The sequence below is a fragment of the Pinus tabuliformis genome, chromosome 1_2 (assembly GCF_031772625.1).
Source record: "Pinus tabuliformis cultivar Carrire ecotype Pingquan chromosome 1_2, CPIR1, whole genome shotgun sequence".
Classification (NCBI taxonomy): Eukaryota; Viridiplantae; Streptophyta; class Pinopsida; order Pinales; family Pinaceae; genus Pinus; species Pinus tabuliformis.
Window position 1 is genome coordinate 473,212,053 of NC_142298.1, and position 21,574 is coordinate 473,233,626.

At 37.5% G+C, this 21,574-nt stretch overlaps 2 protein-coding genes across 2 annotated transcripts in view; both read left to right on the plus strand.

Moving 5' to 3' along the window:
• Positions 1-3,318: 3,318 nt before the first annotated feature.
• LOC149206401 (antimicrobial ginkbilobin-2-like protein) lies at positions 3,319-4,614 on the plus strand. The gene is made up of 2 exons (XM_089397684.1): positions 3,319-4,110; positions 4,573-4,614. Exons 1-2 carry the CDS (start codon positions 3,319-3,321, stop codon positions 4,612-4,614), a joined length of 834 nt encoding a protein of 277 aa, XP_089253810.1.
• LOC149206402 (cysteine-rich receptor-like protein kinase 2) overlaps positions 3,976-21,574 on the plus strand; it is a 30,506-nt gene continuing 12,907 nt past the window's right edge. The window contains exons 1-2 of the mRNA XM_089393712.1: positions 3,976-4,110; positions 5,332-5,457. Coding sequence (XP_089249838.1) covers positions 5,364-5,457 — 94 coding nt within the window. The 5' untranslated portion in view covers positions 3,976-4,110; positions 5,332-5,363. The remainder of the gene's footprint in view (positions 4,111-5,331; positions 5,458-21,574) is intronic.

Genomic DNA, 21,574 nt, shown 5'->3' on the forward strand with positions numbered 1-21,574 from the left:
ACCGATTGTACCGCATAAGGTTGTCTTATGAAGCTGTATCTAAATTTTATATTACATATTTCGTATGTTTTGGTTAAAAAATCTGATGGTATCAAGAATTTTATAGTTGTTATTTAAGTTGGAATACAATTTCATTTCGAATTTGGTTAAGAAAAGTTTAGCTCTTTCTTATTTTCCGTGTTTTATTGAAAAAAATATGTTGTTGCAATATTGTTTTAAATGTATATGGTTGAAGTTTTTTTTGAAAATTATATTTATTTATCCTTTAAAATTAAAATTATATATATATATATATATAGATAATAAAAAAATGTTATATATATGGGTAAAGTTGATTTTACATAGATATAATGAAATTTTATTAAGTTGATATATTAATAATTTCAGATGTTAAAATTAAAACCATAAAATTTAAGAGGAGCATCATGCATAACAAAGTGGCCACATAAAATAGAAAGTCATAGTGGTCTTCTTAGGGAAACTAGGTGGGATAGTTAAAAAGCCTTAAAAAAAGACATTTAGGCTAAACATAATAATAAAAGAATCTTCCATAGAGGAAACTAAGCATTTAAAATTTAAATACCAACATTCAGTGTAATAAAGACAACTATATAATTGAAATTTAATGAAAATAATGGTTAGGGAGTTAACTACTTAGGAGTGCAACAACCACATGAGAAGGAGTAGAGGACTTTCATGATGCCCTTGGAAGGCCCAAGAGCCTCAACTTGGATCACACCTCTGCTTTTATTTACCAACCATGAATAACCAGTAAAAATTATATATGTGTGTGTGTGTTAAATTAAAACTATAAGTAAAGTTTAAGAGAAGCATTCATGCATACCAAAGTGGCCACATAAAATAGAAGGTCATATAGGCCTTCCTAGGGAAACTAGGTGGGATAGTTAAAAAGCCTAAAAAAAAGGAATTTAGGCTTAACATAATAATAAAAGAATCTTCCATAGAGGAAACTAGGCATTTATTGACCAACACTCTCGGTAATAAAGACAATTATATAATTGAAACTTAATGAAAATAATGATTAGGGAGTTCAGGCTAGTTAGGAGTGCAACAACCACCATCTTCTAAGAAGGAGTAGAGGACTATCATGGTGTCCTTGGAGGGCCCAAGTGCCTTAACTTGGATCACACCTTTGTTTTTCTTTACCAACCATGAGGAAGAAGTAATTAAAAACCATTTTGCTTTCTTGGCATCTCGAGTCGACTATAGATCTCATTCCAATTATTATCATGAGATAACAAAGCATGGGTCAGAAATGTATTTCTATGCCAATAAAGTTCCAAAATGTGGTGGAATTTGGTGTTGTGGGTGCAACTCAAACCAGGGTTCATGAGAAAGTCCATAACCATTACATCCACCTATTCTTTCTCTCAATAGGCTTGCTAAACACCCACACCCACTTCATTTGCTTGCATGTGGCTATAGAGATAGAGAGGGGTGGTACTGAGGTAGGTAGAAGTGGTTGCAACAACATCAATCTCCGGATGAATGTTGTGCAAAAGGGCCTTTCTGTTCTAGAAAGCTTGAGGGGATGAATAGAACTCTATCATTAGATTAACACATCAAGTGTGGAACATTTTAACCTCCTTGAGGTGTCACAAATAAAGGATGAGATTTTACTCGTTAGGAAATAAAATTCTTGTCTGACTATAATTCCCTCCATTCTACCAAAAATTGTGTAGTTTGATGTACCTTGAATACATAGATCCTTTTGTTGTCCACTCACCTTTGCCATTTATGCATGGGAAAACTCCCCCCATTCTACCAAAAATCATGTAGTTTGGTGTACCTTGAATACGTAGACCATTTTATCATCCACTCACCTTTTTCATCAAATTCTATATGTATGGGAAGGTTATGGAAGGAGTTGTTCGTGCAACACATGGCTACAAACTGGGGAGGAAGGGATGATACTCCTAAAGCTGTCACCATATCAGCCCACTTAGGGATTTCTTTTTCTTTTTTTTTTTTGGCATCCTAGAGGAACCTAGCAATTAACTTGACATGCAGCTACTAGTAAACCTCTCGGGTCTACGACTTGTCCTCCTATCCATAAGCTGGGTCACAACCTGTGGGATTTGAACCTTGGATCTCTTAGTTTTTCAGGACTCACGTTACTTCGATCGCCAATTGGGCCGCCCACTAGAACCTCTTAGGGAAATATTTTTATTTTTATTTTAAAAATATAATTAATTTATATTTAGTATAATTATTTATACAACTAGACTCTGCCTATTGATTAAGAGTCACTTGTTGTGTCAAATAAACTTGAATTATAGTTTTTTGGGTATATAATATTAGTTAAAAATATTGTTACATTTTTTTTAAAACATATGTGTTTAACTTATATATAAATTCTTTTCATAAATAATAATAATAATAAAGTTTTAAAATTATATTTTATGTTTTTTTGAAAACGTAAGATTTATCATTAGATATTGCTTATTAACATTCCTCAATCATGTACTTTATATGCTTGTGTTAGTTTATTATCTTTTTCTTTCATCTTATGAGTTGGATACCACATTATTCCTATTCAACCCAATAAAATGATGAATCAATTATAAATCTAATACATGGTGTTTATTATTCATCATTTTTTTCTCTCACTCAGATTATCAATAAATATGGTTAATCATTAATTTATTGTTTTTTTCTTTTTTTCATCTTATAAAATTAGATACAACCTTATTTCTATTCAACACATAAAATGGAGAAGAAAGTAAATCTATTATTAATTTAATGTATGTCAAATTTTTTTGTGTACTTTAATTAATAGGTAAAATGACTATTTTCTGAATATTTTTGTTTGAAATTTTGTAGAGATTTTAGAAAAACTGAAATTTAAGTGGTAAAAAATCCAATGTATTCAGGTTTTTTTAATGATATTGAATCCATACGTATTAAATCTTATTAATTAATTGCTTTTTTTTTTCTCCTTTCTAAATTGCTTTATCCACCATTACTGTTAATTGCCTATTTTTTCGGAATTGAAAGGAAACAGAATTTTTCCCAGATACTTAGAAAAAATCATTCAACAGGAATGATGAACGATCTTTCGGAGATGCTTTGATCGCTTCTTGAATTGAGCTTGACTTGCATCGAATATAAAACGAACGAGCTTGACTTGACTTGAATAGAGATCGGACACGTATCTATCAGAACCTGTCAAGTTCCTTTCCTCTTTCCCCATTTGCCTGACTTTACACGTTATTCCTCAACCCGCTCTGCTCAGAGATCTCCAAACGGAAAGGACGAGCTCGGAAAAAATGAATCATTTCAGTTACTAATGACAGAATGGCCCCCTCCCATATCAGTAATTGCAGAAGGAATACCATTACATTCACTGCAAAATTTGATATATTTCTCTCTTTATTGCTGTTACTACTAAGATTAACATTAGCTCAGTATGATACTTATAATCGCTCGTTTAGCGAGTGCGGGCAAGACAATATTTTGCGTCGAAGTGCTTTGGAGAGGAACCTGAAAGTGGTTCTGAATTCGTTGGTTGAAAATGTTGGGGAGACAGGCTACAATATTTCAAGTTATGGAGAGAATGGAGATAAGATCTACGGTCTTGTTCAGTGCAGGGGCGACCTCAATGCCTCTGCTTGTCAGACATGTACTTCACGGGCTGGAGATAGTCTTCGTCAAATCTGTAATGGTACTTCTGGAAGCATTCACCTCGGTCTCTGCTTTCTGAAATATGCCACTCACAGCCCTGATTCAAGTTTAAGTTCATTCGGCAACTTTAGTGGGCTCTGCAATGAAAGTAAATCAGAAAATGCAGGGGGTTTTAGCTGGAGGATTGCCAATCTTTTGACGAGGCTTGTGGAAAAAACTGAGTCCAGTATGGTGGGTTACAGTACACTCAGTGATTATGGGGTTTATTCTCTGGCTGAATGCTGGCGAGACCTTACTGGGAGCCGGTGTAGTCAGTGCCTCAACACTATCTACACACATTTGAATGTATGTTCAGTAGGAACTAACAAGGGAACTGTCCTGAATGGCTACTGCATGATTCAATTTACAGAGCACAAGTTTTACAGTGATCATGTCCCTCTGATGGCCCATCCCCAGAAACAGAAGGTACTATTGTCATTATTTTGTTTGTTTTATTCATGGGGATTTGGAATTTTTTTGTTCAGTAGAAAAAAAAAACCTACTTCTTAGTATTAATATAAAAATAGCACATTATCATGTTTCTCTATCTTCTCCGGGTAGAAATTCTTAGAATATCTTAAATTTGCTATCTGTCTATTCTTTTGACACTGTTCTAATAACATATCTTTATAATCATTACTTCTCTACATTTGTCCAGGAACATAATAAAAACTATTCCATAAAGCATTCTACTTGCTTCGCCAAACATTCAGTAGCATGAAAAAAACCTAAACATAAGACTTTCCACTTGTTTCGCCTAACATCCAGAAACATAAAAAACAAAACATAAAGCAATCCACTTGCTCCGCCATAAGTCTGTCGGAGATTACACAGTTCCAAATTCCTCCCTTGTTTCTATGCGTAATTTATGCTCTCTGTGTTGATCAGATGGCCCCTGCTGGAAAACAGAAAAGAAAATTTTTCCTGTAGCTTTCATCATCCCTCTCTTTGACCGCATGTCAGCTGTCCAATTCTGTTCTCTGTAGATAGGATCGAAATGAACTACTTGGAAAGTACTCATAATGACCTACACATCCAGTTTTTGAAAATGGGAAGACTGAAATTTGTGTGCTAGTCTATGATTCCTTTTGTGTCTCCAAAGATCTGTATACTGTCAATCCTTAGCCATTTCGCGGCTATAAGAACTCCCCATAGTGCTAAAAATTCTGCCCTGCTATTAGACCCCTGGCCTCCTTCCCACCAGAAATGATAAAATTTCCTGGCGTTGATGACTATGACCGCCCCACATCCGCATCTCCTCTCTCCTCTCTTTACAGACTTCATCAAAAAAATCCCACCGGGAAGCTACCCCATATATCTTTGTCCTTTTTGTTCCTTCTACCTTTGTTTCTGATGCTCTGATGCTCGGACCCATTTCCTTATATGCTGTAATTATCTTATAGATGTCGTTCTGAGGCTTTCTCACTTTCTGTTCATAAATTGTTGCGTTCCTACTGCCCCACATGGTCCAGGGTAAAAAACCCACATGGTCCAGGGTAAAAAAAAAGAATGGAGGTTTGAAATTTGAATGAATAATACTTCAAAACAAAGTGATCGCCAAATTATTAATTTCTATTTAACCTACTGTCAAAATTTCAAAATAAATTTATAATTCAATTCAGAAATAAAGATTTTTATTTGCTGCAGGGAAAGGTGGCCCTAAATTGCTGGGATTGAGCATGGGTGGTGCGGTTCTTATAGTGGTGTTGCTCGGGGTGGTTCTAATTTGGAAAAGAGAAGCTATTAAGGCCACTTACAAGAAACAGCTACCAGGTAAGTGAAGTTTCTTTCTTACTTTCCTATAATGAGAGTGTTATTTTTTCAATAATATTTAATCTTTATTTATGTAAAGATAAGCACTTAATGAATTGCAAAGATACTCGAATATGATGTGAACCAGAATTCAACAGTCCATGAATTACAAAGTTACAGTAAAGGTTAGTCAATATTCAAACCCAACATTGAACAATACACTATTCAGTCATCTTAAGATTTTTAGTATTTTAAAACAGTGATCTTTTGAATCCATCTGAAACCTTACAAACCTAGTATTAACATGAAAAGTAACATGGTATGATCTTAAAAATGTAAAGTAACCTGGTATGACAAGTTTACAGTAAAGGTCAGTCAATGTTCAAATCCAATAAAACACTGCTCAGTCATCTTAAGATTTTTTGTTCTTAAAACAGGGATCCTTTAGATCCATCTGAAACCATACAAACCTGGTATTGACATGAAAGTAACCCGGTATTACAAATCTACGGTAAAGGAAAGGTTAGTCAATGTTCAAACCCAACAATACATTGCTCAGTCATCTAAAGATTTTTTGTTTTTAAAAACTGTGGTCCTTGGAATCCGTGTGAAACCATACAAACCTGCTATTAACAGCATCTAACATACGAGAAAACTTCGAAAAGATCCAGAAAACCAGTACATGATTCTATGGATTAATCATGACGATAGACTGAAGGATTGGTATTCAAGACTTGGTGTATATATATACACACTTTTGTTTATCTCTGTATATTGTTTATATACACTCTTTTGCATGTCTCTATATCTTGTTGTGTGGTTATTTTACCATATTTAAAATGAGATGATATTTAAAAAAAAAATATTGGTGAATGGCAGTTATAAATTTTAATGATTTTTTTTTTCACATTTTATTTCAATTTTTTTATTTTAAATAATTTTAATTATAAAGTTTAGTTTCTTAGTTTTAATTATCTAAATCATACTTTTTCTTACCTTTTCTTCCACTTACTAAAAAGAGCAATTAATTTGATGAGGAAACGACTCATTTGATGGGGAAACAACTCAGTCATTCATTTTTTATATATACAAAGACTAAGGCTTCTAGGCACTCATCATACATATTAAACGGCTAGGGCTCTTAGGGTATTGCAGAGCCATTTACAAAAGAAATAGGATAAAATTTATGAGTATACTTCTTTGGTAGCCCACTAAGGATTTGTTACTAAGCTTTTGTACCGAAGTAGGTTTGTTGTTCTTTCATCTTTTAGCATTAGAAGTTAATATAAAAATCAAATAGAAGAGAAAAAAAGGCTAAAGGCCAATGACTTGAAACTCTTTCTCTCTTTTCTCATGTTGAATTATGGTGGCAATGCCTTCAATAGCTTTGACAACTTGAAATCTAACATAGCTTGAGTGAGTCTTGAGTTCTTGAGTTTGAGAAGGAATTCTTGCCTAAGTGTCAACTACAATGGGATATCCCATGTTGAAGAGTCTAAACATCTAAGAGCTTGTTTTTGTAGTAAAAAGTTATGACAAACCAACCCTACATGCCCCCACATTTTGTGTGATGCCATCATGTGGGAGAAAGGGTGGAGAGGATGGAGGGAGGTGTATTCACCCCCTCATGCCTCTGCGTTGTGCATAATCCATATTTTGCAAGATTTGTTAGCAAATGAAAAGGGAAAGAAACGAAAATAAAGCATGTGAAGAGGGATTAATGTATAAGCCACCACGAAAGCCATAATTACTTCCCTATTTCCACATTGAATCCACATAAAAAATGATATTGATGTACATGTGTGGTTGACAACAAGAATATGCTCACCAAAATTTGGAGGGAAACCTATTTCCACATTAATTCCACATTAGGAATGACATTGACATACATGTGTGACTACCAACAAGAAAGTGTTTACAAAAATTTGAAGAGTAGTCCAAAATTGTGAAGAAAATATGATAATGAATTGGAAAGAAACCAAACCACCAATAACTAACTCTTGAAGGAAAAATACATGAATGGAAGAAATTGAATCACTAAAGGAGTTGCATCAAAGACTCATGAGTAAGAAAATTGTAGAGATGTACATACACAAAACTAGAAGGAAATTTAAAGGTTTGTAAGTGGAAAGAGTAAAGAGAGAAAACATATATGGATAACTTCAAGACACTATATGAGAATTCAAAGGATTCTTACAAAGTTATTCAGGTTAACAAATTAATTTCCTTGTGTGAAAATAAAAATGATTGTAAGCCACGTACCTATTGTAAATCAATATCATATTGGAGTGTTATTGCTCATGAGTGTTTCCATAAATTAAAAAAATAAATCGTATTGTTTAGAATTTTATTTGTGTGACTGAACTTTTGTTCTCTGTATTTGTTTTCATCAAGTATAGAGGAATGCAAATACATAGTTAAGCAAAGCGAGAATCCTTAGTGAGTCATAATGAGCAATTTTTATTTTTCCACTAGAATATAGATCAATTTGGTATAATATAAGTTTGTTTTAATTCCTAATACAAAATTAAATGGTGAAGACAAAACTTCTCTATTCGTTGGGTCGAGAGCCATTTTGTAGGACTATCATGCAATATAGCTCCAAGAATTAGACATGATAAATGAACATGAGATCAAACATTGTGAATCAATTCTTTAGAAGATGTAATCATGCATGGAAGGTGTTGTACCCTACTCTTCTTTCCTTTTATGCTTCATATAACAAAGGGGTTGAGGTGCAAAGCATAGCATAGTTTGGAGCCATTTTTAGAGTGGAAGAAGAACTCAAAGACCACATTAGACTCACTCAATCAGAAAGTGCTCTGGAAGAGCTTTCGAATGATATAAATAATTATGAAAATCGCCTCCTAGATCATAAGATAATGGCAGTCAAAGTCAGGCTCATAAAAGTCAAAATCTCAGAGACCCTGCGACCTCAAAATCTTGTAACTAATGAGAAAATCAATTTCAAAATTCTCTGGGAACTAGGGACCAGTGATTCATCAACTATTAGAGCAAGAGTCGTCTACTGACAGAAACCTATAACAGAAATTGGAGGCCCAGACCCTGCGGCCATAGAACCTCGTAACCTTTGGTTAGATGAATTTTCGAAGGCGCCAAGATTGGACCATTTACAGATAAATTTATCACACAACAAAGGATCGGGGAGCCTTCTCTCTCTCCTCTGACTGGACATGTTGCAACATGTCATTAGGTAGAGGTGACATTACCAACCACCCACTAGGAGGTGGACATGTGGCTTGTCGTTTTGAAGTTTCTAGGTACCCAAAGGGATCATATAAGGATGACACTTGGACCAATCATAGTTTGATACATGGAGTGTTTGATATCAGCATGACATCATCCCAATTGCATGTCCCCAGAGGGTTGGAAACTCGCAACAATTTCCAATTATATTTCAAAAGGAGTTGGGATTCTGAGGACCAGGGGACTAGAGCATTAGGGCATCTGAGTTCCAGCTCAAGAATGAGGATGATCAGAATTTAAACAGAAAGCAACAAATTATAGATATAACCATACGAATAGAGATGCAGTGGAAATAAAACTTCATTTCATTAATATCAAAGAACTAAAATATGCTTACATACAAAATGGAAATAAACTAGCTCGGGCGATGGTAGCTTACCTCTGAGAAGAGATGTGGCAACTACATGCCTATGGACTGTATTCCAATGAGGCTTGAAGGCCTATTTATTATTGAGAAACAATAGAAAACCCTAAACATCCAAAAACTTAACCCTAGGAGATGAAACACCAAACTATGGGCCTTGTTGGGGTAAGTTGGTACATCAACTTCCTAGGGTCGTAACTTTGTCATACGATCCCCATTTGATTCACATGATACCTTATTAGAAAGATATATCTGAGGACTACAACTGCTGACAGCGAATACTGAGTTTAAAACTTATATTCACCACTGGTGATTTTCCCAAAAACATCGTTTAGGACCTCAAAATGACTCTGGAAGTTCAGGACTCGAAAAATTGCCAAAAATAGTAAATTGTGCTACAATTAAGGAAATTGAAAAACTAAAAGAAACAATGGTGGGGTTCCAAGTGGAGTAGATGGGTGGCCACCAATATCCACCTGGATCATTCCTTCCCCCTTAGGAAGCAATGGTCCCCATTGCGTTGAGTTCCTCCATGAGATGAGGAAACTTCTGTTGAACTTGGTCCCTCGTTAGCCACTTGCCCTGGTGAAGGAGTTGGCCTCCTTTGACAACTCGTTATACATTAGGGGAATTTTGAGGTCTAAAATGGGCCTCCTAACAAAACTTTACAACCAAAATAAAATTTATAAGAACCAATAGGATTCAAGATGATGATGTCAAACATGGGGGATGATTCACCATTTTTGGAGTAAAAAAGTAAAAATATTAAAAAATAATAAAATAATAAAACTATTTTTTCTTCTCGTATTTTTGACTTATATCCCTAATGTTTAACTCAAACTTTGAGCAGGAGTACTCGTTGGATGCAAAATTTAATTCCTCATCCAAGGAGTATGATGTTGCATACTTTCAATGGACCTTGCTACAAGAGAAATGAGAAATACATGAAAAATGTGATTGCAATCACGTTTTTCATGTATTTCTCACTTTTCGTGTAGCAGGGTCCATTGAAAGTATGTAACATGGGTACTCCTTGGATGAGGAATCAAAATTTTCATCCAACGACTGTTTCCACTCAAAATTTGAGTAAACCCATAGGGAGATAAGTTGAAAATACGAGTTGAAAAAATAGTTTTTCTTTTTTTTCGCTCTAAAATTTGATGATGTAATGTAATATTATTTTATTATTTCCACTATTATTTTATAATTTCCTTAGGAGGCCCATTTTAGACCTAAAAACTCCCCTAATGGTTGGATATTTTACTGTCGGGTGTTCCTGATTTGTGTGTCCATGATCTGATCAGTTGTATCTTGTTCCACACAATCTAGGTTTAACTCTATTGGTGTGAGTTGTTCTGCAATGTCGGATGTGTCCCACAATAGTGTAAAGTAGGGTCGAAGCTAGTCCACATTGAACACTAGGTGTAGACCAAGAAATGGTGGAATACTAAGCTCGAAGGAGTTGTCCCCTACTGCCTTGGTGATGGTGTATGACCCATATCAGAGTGGGCGAAGCTTGCGATGGGGCCCAGTGAGGCCCTCCTTTTGGAAATGTAGCCAAACATTGTCGCTCACATGGAATTTGTCTGGCACCTAATGTTGATCATGCAATTGCTTGTACTTAGCATTGGTTCTATCCAATATGTCATGGACTTGTTGGTAGATGTGTTGAATGTGCCCAATGAAGTTTTTTCCTTCTCAACTTCGGACTAGACATGAGACAAATCTACCTGAATAGCTACAAATGGTATGGCCACATTAATGGGACATATTGGATGAAATCCCAAGCACACCTGAAAAGGGTGTGGTGAGTCGAGCTGTGGAGAGCCTCGTTATAGTTGTGCTAGACATAGGGGAGGCTCTCATCCCATGTGCATGGATGATTTGAGTTGTACATGCGCAAAATCTGTACAATCATCTTGTTGACGACCTCTGTCAGGCCATCAGTTCGGGGATGGAAAGTTGTGGACTTAGTGAGTTTGGTGTCCAACATCGACCAGAGACTGGATCAAAATTTATTAAGGAACCTGTTGTCCCAATCTAAGATGTTATACTATGGGATCCCAAAGTGCATCCACACTCGTTCAAAGAAGAGTTTAGCAGTGACTTCTGCTGTGATATTCTTCTTACAGGCCTCCATAATGGCCACCTTCGATAATCTGTCGACGACCACAAAAACATAGTCGTTTCCATTCTTAGTAGAAGGAAGGCTTGACATGTAATCCATGGAGATGGATTCCCAAGGTCGCCTAGGGGTAGGAAACAAAGTATAGAGGCCTTGCTTCTTGATGGTCGGTTTGGAAATGACACAGGCAGTGCAGGATCTGATGTACTTCCCAACATCCTGTCGAAGATTCGACCAATAAAAATACTTCTGTAGTACTGCCACTATTTTCTCGACCCTGAAATGCCCAATGACCCGAATGTAGTGCGCTTCCCAAATCATCTTGGAATACTCACTTGAAGGAACACAAAGGTGTCCCAGGTGACATAACAGTGCATCTTGGAGGTGAAAATCGGGAACTTGCTGACCCTCCAAGAGCGTATGGTATGTGTGGCTAAATTCTGGGTCGCTTTTGTAGAGAAGTGGCCAATCAAAAGTCTCATGCCCACAGGAGTTGAGAATGGTGATTAACACCATGATCGAGGGTTGGCTGAGGCAGTCTGCAACATTATTGGCGCTACCCTTCTTGTACTTGATATTCAAATGGAATTGTTGCAGGTATGTGGACTAATTATGACGACGATTATTCTATAGCTTCCCTTACGCTTGTATGAACTGCAGGGGTCGGTGGTCTATGTGGATGATCGTTTCCTTCCCCAAAATGTAATGCTTCCATTGTCAGCATGACTACACAATGGAATACATCTCTTTTTCATAAGTGGGATAATTTTGGACTGTGTCTGAAAGTGTCTCACTGTGATATGCCATTGGATGCGCCTGTTGAGTAAGGACTGCCCCAATAGCACAATTAGAGGCATCTGTTTCGATCTCAAACGGTTGTTGCAAGTCTGATAATGTGAGCACTAGTGCAGAGTAGAGACGATGTTCCAACTCTACGAATGCCTTTTGTTGAGATTCAAACCAAAATAATTTTTCTTTCGCTCTTCCCTTGGTGATTTGACTCAAGGGCCAGTGATATGAGAGAACCCCAAGACGAACCTGCGGTAGAAATTGGCAAGACCTAGAAAGCTGCAGAGCTTTGTCAGAGTGGTTGGGGCTGGCCAATCCCGAATGACTTGGACTTGGTTGGATCCATATGCACCCCCCGTTCATCAATAATGTGTCCCAGATACTAAACCTGGGTCACGCCAAAAGTGCATTTCTCCAAATTGGCACACAACTTGTGTTGTCGCAGTGTTTGGAGAACCTCTCGGATGTGGTGGAGGTACTCTTCCCAAATTTGGCTAAAGATCGAGATGTCATCCAAGTATACTGCTACAAATTAGTTGGTGAATGTCCACAAGATGTTATCCATCAGCCTCCTGAAGGTTGCAGGAGCATTCGTCAACCCAAAAGGCATAACCAGCAATTCGAAAATTCCCTCCTTGGCTTTGAAGGTAGTCTTCCACACATCAGAGGGTTTGATTGGTACCTGGTGATATCTGGACTTCAAGTCAATCTTACTGAAATATTTTTCCCCCTTGAGTTGGTCTAGAAGGTCATCAATTCGTGGGATCAGGTACCTATTCCAAATAGTGATCTTGTTTAGCGCCCGGTAGTCAATACAAAGTCTCCAAGTACCATCCTTCTTCTGTACCAACATGATCTAGCTCCCACAGGGTGATGAATCTTCCTCTCGATTTCATCGTTCTCTAGAACATAGTGTCGATAGATTGGTCCATTGGGAAATGACACACCTGGGGTCAGATCGATGGAATGCTTGACTTGACAGTGAAGAGGCACTGCTCTAGGGGAGGTGAATATGTCCTCGTACTCCTCCATGACCTTGTCCATTTGTCGTTGTCATGCGGAGGGGCCTTGTCTAGAGGTCGTGGCCACCGTATTCTTCTTTCCCTAAGGGCGTATCATTAGGAAAACAAATTTCCCAGTTTTGGAAATGAGCTTAGTGCATTTTTTTGCAGTAACCAAAGAGATTGTGGTAGGCGGTGCTACCTCCAGTATCCTATACAACTTATTTCCCAAGGTAATAATAACAGCGCGAGTCCTTGACTCATACATAGCATGTCGCTTCCACAAGTATGGTTGTCTTAATAATACATCACAAACATCAAGAGGAGCAACGTCACATAATACCTCATTCGTGAAGGGCTTGATGCTGTATCAAAGGTGACATTGCTGGCTAACACGGAGATCCTGTCCTTGGTAAAGCCACTTGATGGTGTACAGTTGTGGGTGTTCTGTGGTTGCTAAACCCAGCCGCTTCACAACCTCTGCTGAAATGAGGTTATTTTGGATCTCGCTGTCGACAACGTAGCGAGGAACCCTTTACCCACATCTGGGAGTGGAAGAGGCACTCTTCCTCCTATGGATCTTCAGGTTCTTCCTTCTATGATCGTTGTGGTGGAAACGGTGGCATTGGGATTCAAATCAATAATCTGCTTCCATTTGTCATTCCCCTTGTTGGGTTCTGACTTAGAGTTGGAACATGCATTTGATTCAAAAACTTTCAGCTCAACCACCAGTGACTGCTTGGCTCGACACTCACTTGTGTTGTGAGTGGAGCTATTATGGAACTCACACCACTTTCCCGTGTCCTTCTTTAGCTTCACGATGTTGTTCATTGCTTACGGCTTTGGCGGGTTGTCTGGGGATGCCCTGCCTTGGCTTTGTCCATTGTTCTGTGGGTTGGGGGGCACCTTTCCCTTGCTTCGGATTTGCAAATCCAAAGTCTTCCTTTTTCTGTTTAAGTTTTTGCTTGATCTTGATAGTGTATCGGTTCGTCGTGCCGAGTGAGGTGATGTATAGGAACTCCATCTCATCCTAGATGTACTAGTGTAGGCAGCCATGGTACTTGAGTACCAAATGTTTCTTAGAATCCTTGATACCCAACTTCGTGCGAAGGGTATGAAAAACATTGGTAAACTTCAACACGCCTTGGTCCCTTCCCTGCCACAACGTGGTCCACTTTATCTATTTATCCTCATAGCCCTTGACAGGGTAGTACTGCTCCTTGATGGTGTCCCAGAACGAATTCCAACTAGGTGTTGCTAAAAATAGTGAGGGTGTACATTCATCCTTTTGCTCATAGTAGGCTTCCCACCAATCCTTGACGTGGGGGGCATCTTTGAGAAGAGAATAAGTAATCTTTTCCCGACTGGAAAAATCATGAACAGAAAAAATGTCCTTCTAGTAGATTTAACCATTTATCTACGGTGTCTGCATCTATTTGGCCCTCAAATATGGGAATGCCAAAGTTTACTTGTACCTTAAAAGTTGTAGCACCTCTAAAGTGGCTGTTGGATGTGGATGCGCCATCGGTGGGAAACTGTTGAATGATTTGGGCAAAGTTATCCATCATTGTGTTCCTTTGTTTCTCGAGGGCCTCCTTGAGCAATATTTTGATAGGATCTCTTGCTCCCTCAGCTTTCTTTTCTTCCCCCATGGGAAGTCATCAGGTTTTGCGAGGCTAACCTTGCAAAGGTTCAACCAGATCGAGCCCTAACTCCTTATACCCCATTGGGGACATGCAAAGAAGGATCGAGAAAGAGCAGACCACTCTAATACCATTGGTCTGAATTTAAACAAGAACACAACAAATTACAAATATAACCATACACATAGAGATGCAGTGAAAATAAAACTTCATTTAAATAATATCAAAGAATTGAAATATGCTTACATACGGAATGGAAATAAACTAGCTTGCGCGATTGTAGCTTATCTCTGAGAAGAGATGTGGTAGCTACATGCCTCTGAACTATGTTCCAATGAGGTTTGAAGGCCTATTTATTATTGAGAAACATTGGAAAACCCTAAACATCCAAAAACCTAACCCTAGGAGATGAAACACCAAACTATGGGCCCTATTAGGGTAAGTTGGTATATCAACTTCTCGGGGTTGTAACTTTGGGATACGATCTTCGTTTGACGAACATGATACCTCATTAGAAATACCTATCTAATGACTAAAATTGTTGTCAACAAATATTGAGTTCAAAAATTTTAATAGCCACCAGTGGTTTTCCTAAAAAATATCATTTAGGGCCTAAAAACAGCTCTAGAAGTTCAGGATTCGAAAATATACCGAAAATAGTAAACTATGCCATAATTAAGGAAAGTGAAAAACTGGAAGAAACAATGGTGGGGGTCCAAGTGGAATAGTCAGATGGACACCAATATCCACCTGGATCAGAGGAAGTATTAGAAAACACCATTTCTGACCCACACGATCTGCGAAGTGGCAGTGGGCCCTCCCCCCACTTTCCAAATGTATATGGTTAAGTAACTACCACCAATAGAGCAGATCATCGTCCATCTTGAGGCGACCTCACCTGGGAGAAGCTCAGTAAGGTAAAAAAGTGTGAAAATTAAGTCGACGCTTTCTCTTGGAAATTCAGAGTCAATAAAGTGGATAACACAAATCAACCGTTGTGATTAATTTCGAGGGGTCGAGCCTTGACTCCAAGTTCGCTCATGCACCACGACAGAGGAGGTAAAATGGGTCCACCACCTATCGGGTTGATCCAATGACCATGTCAATAGTTGATACCACTATTAGGTGAGCATGGCAAGCGAACACGAGACTATTTGATACATAACCCTCCTCCCTTGGCCTCTACCCAATCCAATTCTGCCACATGTCTCCCCCACGCCACCTCTTCCCTTTTCTTGTGTAAAAAAATCTGTGAGCCAACCATTGCACCTCACACACTAAACATTGTAATTTAAACTTGCCTATTTTAAATTGTTCTGTCTCTAAGTCGTGCCATCTGTTTATAGCTATCTCCACTTGACTGTCTGCCAATTGGTGTAAGGACCTTCACGCACCCTCAGTGTCCATTTTACTCCACTTACTAGGTGATTCACAGTATCCTAATCCTTGCACAATTTATTATCATGATCAAATTGAAAAAGATCTCGTCAAAAACCCCAAAAAAGAAAAACCAAAACCCTCGAGCCACACCGAACCCTTTATGGAAACTGAGGGGGGAATTCACGATTTCTCCTACCCTCTAAACCTATCCGACGTTCGATTTGACTTCTATGGATGCTATTTGGAAAAGGAAGACACATTTTGAGTCATAATGATAGGATTGAGGTGTACTCTTTCCTAGAATTCACATCGTTGCTCATGGCCATGTCCGTTAAAGAGAAAAATTGTTGTATTTTCTCCATTGGGAAGAAAATTTTGGAAGTCACCCCTGAATTGATACACAATTCCTTCCTTTAACTGAAATCCCAAAATTTGGATAAGGTTATAGAGACCATGCTCTTATGTGATTACATTGGAGATTCGGCTGGAGAGAAACAAGTCTTTCACCAACTAATCCTAGCCCCAAATGCAGAATTGCCTGCCAACTCATAAAACCTTCCTATTTCTTTGTTTTAACAGTCTGTGTAACCCATCCTCTCTATTATATTATGGCTATTTTGTGAGGATGATATAACATATGTCTCGAAAGCATCCTTAGGGCTTTTACATAAGATTATGATGCTAGACATTGTCCTTGACATTCCCTCTTTTGTGGCTGAAGACATCAAGTTCGGTGCGAGCGATACTATTTGGCTTCCTCCTTAAGTCATTACTCCATATTTATTTAATTGTTCCTTTACACTCATGTGGAATAATTTGTGTACCTAGGCCTCAACATTATAGACACCCATAATAAAAGGAAATATATGGTTGTCTGGGACAGTTCTCTGAAAAAAGAACCCAACAATGAAGGGTTTTCACACTTTCTCTCTACTTTCATGGTCATTGCTTATAAAATTATCAACAAAGTCTCCCCTCCTTAAGTATTACCCCAACCTAGGAGCATTCATTAGCTCAACAAAGATGCTAGGTTGTGTGAGTGGTATTTGTTTGAAGACTACACCGAAATCAAAATATACACGTCTGAATTGCCTCCTTACCGGTTTCTTGTATTTTATGCCCATGAGAATTTTTTCCTTGGAGTTTATTAGGTAGAGCCTAAACATAGATCAAATCCATTTTTTCCCTACCAAAAAGGGATATATGTTTAAGCTTCCCATGACTGTAGGCCCCTTTGTTATGAACTCTAGACAAACTTTCTAATAGGTGGAACTTATGTTGAAGGAGTTGAACTTTGAAATTAGAGAGGTGTGGCGTTATGATCCTCATGGTATTATTTATAGTTGGAAGAAAGAGATTAATGCCTCGGCCTATGAACATGAATCTAAACCAGAGTTATAATGGAAGGCTAATCTTGATTCATGGCCCATTGATACAGAGATGGAGATCGAAACACCAAGCACAAAGGAACAACCTCAGAAAAGGAGTATTGATGAGGCAGGTGACACTGAGATGGAGGATGCATCCTTGACCAAGAAGGTGAAGCTTTAGGAGCATACAAAGGAGGAGATTGAGGTAATATTGACAAAGAAGAGCCTAAACTAACTAAGCTTCCAAGTGCAACTAGAGGATCCCCAACAAGCTATCACCTCCAGCTCAACTGAGGCATCAATTTTGGGTTCAATTGGAGGAACAACAATCGCCAGACCTAAATGGGAGGAAGGGGATCTAACAAAGGAGAGGAACAAGAAGTTATGGGAGGAAATGTCATCATAGATGGCCTCTCATTCAGTGCCATATCATACCAGGCCCTTGGCTGCCATGGACCTAGAAAGAAATCATATGAATTTTTCTCTGTATCACCCTTCAGTGCAGTCCCTCCCCTCTCGGCCACAGTTCAGAATAATGGACTTATCTCTAGACATGACTACTGTCCCCTTACAAGATAAAATCAATTTATACAGGCATGCAGGGCAGATGATATATAGTGAGTTAAGTAAGGGAGCCTTGACCATCAACAAGGCTGAGAATTTGTTGGAGAAAGTAGCTACTAAGGTAAAGTAGGAGAAGGCCAACGCAAGAGCCCTCCATATCCAAAATGAAGGTTAAAAAGAACATATTATCAAGTTGGGGGTGGATCCAAGTGATAAGAATTCCATAGATGCTATTATCAAAGGTTCACAATCAGAAATACAGTCACTAAGGCAACAACTTAAAATGTCTGTTGCAGAGCATGTACAAACCAAGGAATTGGCATAGGTTGAAAATGAGAAGGAAATCTTGGCCAAGGAGTTGATTGAGAGGAATAATGAGGTGGTAGCACTCAAGTTGAAGGTAGTTGAGTTGCAATATGATATTGATTCCCATAAATTCATTGCGTTTGTGCCGGATAACCCACAGGACCCCACTGGGTAGTTAACCAAGGCCCTTATAGAGCCACAACTATTAGCGCGAGATTAAAAAGATACAGATTGACATGGACAACACCAAGTACACACTGGAAAATAATGAGAAACAACTCAAGTCGACCTAGGCAAGTTTGGATCAAATTAATAATAAGTATCAGGTGGCACAAGACGAGATTAAAGCACTGAAGAATAATTTGAAGAGCAACATGGCCCTCGTCAAAGCTAGGTAGGTAATATGGGATGATATCATCTCTGGAATAAAGAAAATATGGGAACACCTAAAATTAGTTGCAGAACAGAAATCTACAGTGAAAACCACTAAATTCTCTATCCTGTCAGCCAAAGAGGAGAATGCAAGGAATGCCAACACTGTTGAGAATTTTATCAGGCTCCTTAATGAGAAATCACCTAATTAATTGAGGGGAATAGATATTGTTGATAGGATAGGTGTAATCATAAAAGTTGCCAAAATTATCCAGAATAATAAAGCGAGGGATAGGGCCAAAATGCATGTGAGTGAGTTGGAAAAGTTAGTTGCAACATTTAACTCTAATTTTGACCAGAGGACTAGAGAAGGTTTACCTAGTTGTTGGGATTTCCAAGGACATCTACCACCAAGGGAGAAGTATGAGCAATTGTTAGTTGAGGCTAAGAGCAAGGTGGACTCATCACATGAGAAGACTGCCACCCTCAAGGGCAACATCATAGTGAACTATTTGCAGAGAGACTTATAGTTGTTGTGGCTTATGAAGACCTTGTTCATGGCTAGACCAAATTACATTGATATCACAAATTTAAGTATGGTTTACAATACCCTTATGCACACTCCCCTACCAAATCCAGTTTCATGGAAAAGATGTGACCAACTGGTTAACCCACTGCGAGTACAAGTAGTGGAGCATGGGTCCACTTCGAAGGATCAAGTGAGCCTGTAGTGAAGATCGTTTTTGATTTGGAATCATGACATATCTTTTTCATTTTGGGAAATTTTACAAATATTTGATTTTCAAGAAAGAATCAAGTTTGTTATGTAATAATTAGGACAATTAGGCCATTGGCACACTTGGATAGCTGATTAGTTTAGATAGGTGTCACACTTCAAGGTATTTTTGTAACTATTTTTTTTAGGACTCTCCTTATAAAATGGAATAGGAACTCATTTGTAGGGGTTTAATTTTCTATTATGGAGGTTGTAATATCCTACAAGTTTTGCAAGTTCTCAGGCTTTATGATATGTATGCTATTTTGGAAGATTAATGAAGAAGATTTTGTTGATTCCAAGAACTGATATGTGGAGCATCTGTTCTTGTCTTTCTTTATCATTTTCATATGTGCTTCTTTCCTCTTAGAAATCGTGTAATTGTAGCTATTGGAACTCAATCTTGTATGTCAAATTTATTTGTGTCATGCTATGGAAAATGGTACTTGTAGATGTGAGATTGAAAGACTTAAAATGCACTCCATGGTTTTTGATTTCATTTCCTTGGTCTATACATAATTCTACTGAAGTTTAGTTCCATGATTCTATATCTAGTCCTCTACACCATATTTCTTTCTTTTATCTCTTCCCTCACCTATACTACAATACCTAAAGAGACTTCACTATCGGTGTATAGGCGACCATGGTTGAACTTTAATTCTTTGGAATGAAATATCGTCAATGTATGTAATGTGGCTGGGCTTTGAGTAGGATTATTGAACCCTATTTTAATCATTTTACATTTAAATCTTGAGCAACAATGATTCATCTTCGTGAGACTCTAAGAGGTCCTAGGCACTGACCCTTCTCTTCAACCCAGGGGTTGTCTCTAGGAGCAACAATAAAAAGTGTTGTAGAGATGTTGTGGGAAACGGTTCATGGAATAGTAGGTAAAGGTAGAGGCACAAATTCAAAATACCTAATGTAGAGTAGTAAGAATAGGCTAGGGAATCCTAAATATGGATCACATTAATATATTTTGAGGACAATATGACTACTAGACCTCCAAAAATCCATTAAGATTCTATGCTAACGCTAACACCAAAATTCGAGATGGAAAAAATGACCTTGAAAGATTAAGTAATTTCCTAAGGTGACTAGAATATTACTTCATCTATTATGGGTTGAATGCTACATGTAAAAAATGTTTCTCTCAATTAAATATGGAAGGATATGCACTTCTTACATGGTGGGAAATATCTATCAAGAAGGAATTTTAGCAAGTAGAATTAGATAGTTGATATGAAGTGTTCAATACTCTTATTAAAGGTAAACTCTATCCCCTGGGTTATGAATTAGATGATGAGTTCAAGTGGCATTACTTGAGATAGTGACAAGGACAAGAAGTTCATGATTGTACAATTGAGTTAAAAACTAAGTGTATTCAACCACAACCACAAGGAAGTTGTCATTTTCAAGGTTAAGGGTTTTGATGAGGCTTATAAGAAGGCTATGTATATATAGCCTAAGCATGGTAAGTAGCAAGTGGATGCATCCAACACATGAAAATTAGATGGCAATAAGACCTAACAATAGAAGGGGAAGAAATAACAAGTTAGGGTTAAAATTTCAATGCAACATAACTAAAGGAACTAAAATGTAAATTATTAAAATAATGGTCATGTTAAGAAGAACTACTAGGAATTGCACCAAAAATCATCTCTAAGAAAAATATTGGCATAAGGTTTCCTAGAATTTCATTCTACAAAAATGGAAGGGAAGGAGATTGCTAGGCCATTTGATGTTGATGATAGAGCATAAATGTTCATACAACCAAAATTTAGCAATAGTGTCTAAGATAAATTCATTTCCTCTACATATATTGTGAAAAGAAAAATATTACGAGGGAGAAGTAGTTCCATATGAAGATGCAAATCATGAAGAACGTTATGATAATAATTTTTATTCATGTACCTAAATGAATGTGATTTATGAATCCTTGGTTCAATAATGGAGATTCATTTCCATGATACATCTCAAACCATATCCATTGTGATGGTTATGGAAGGATATTGAGCTTTAAATCACTTGTTAGCACAAGTTCAATTTTTATATTTCAAGTCAATTCATTGATGAGTTGGACAATGACATTATTCATTTGGATGTTGTGTAGTTTTCAGTGGTACCTTATATTTATGGGATATAGACATTATTTTCATAAGAAGTGACATCACATGAATGT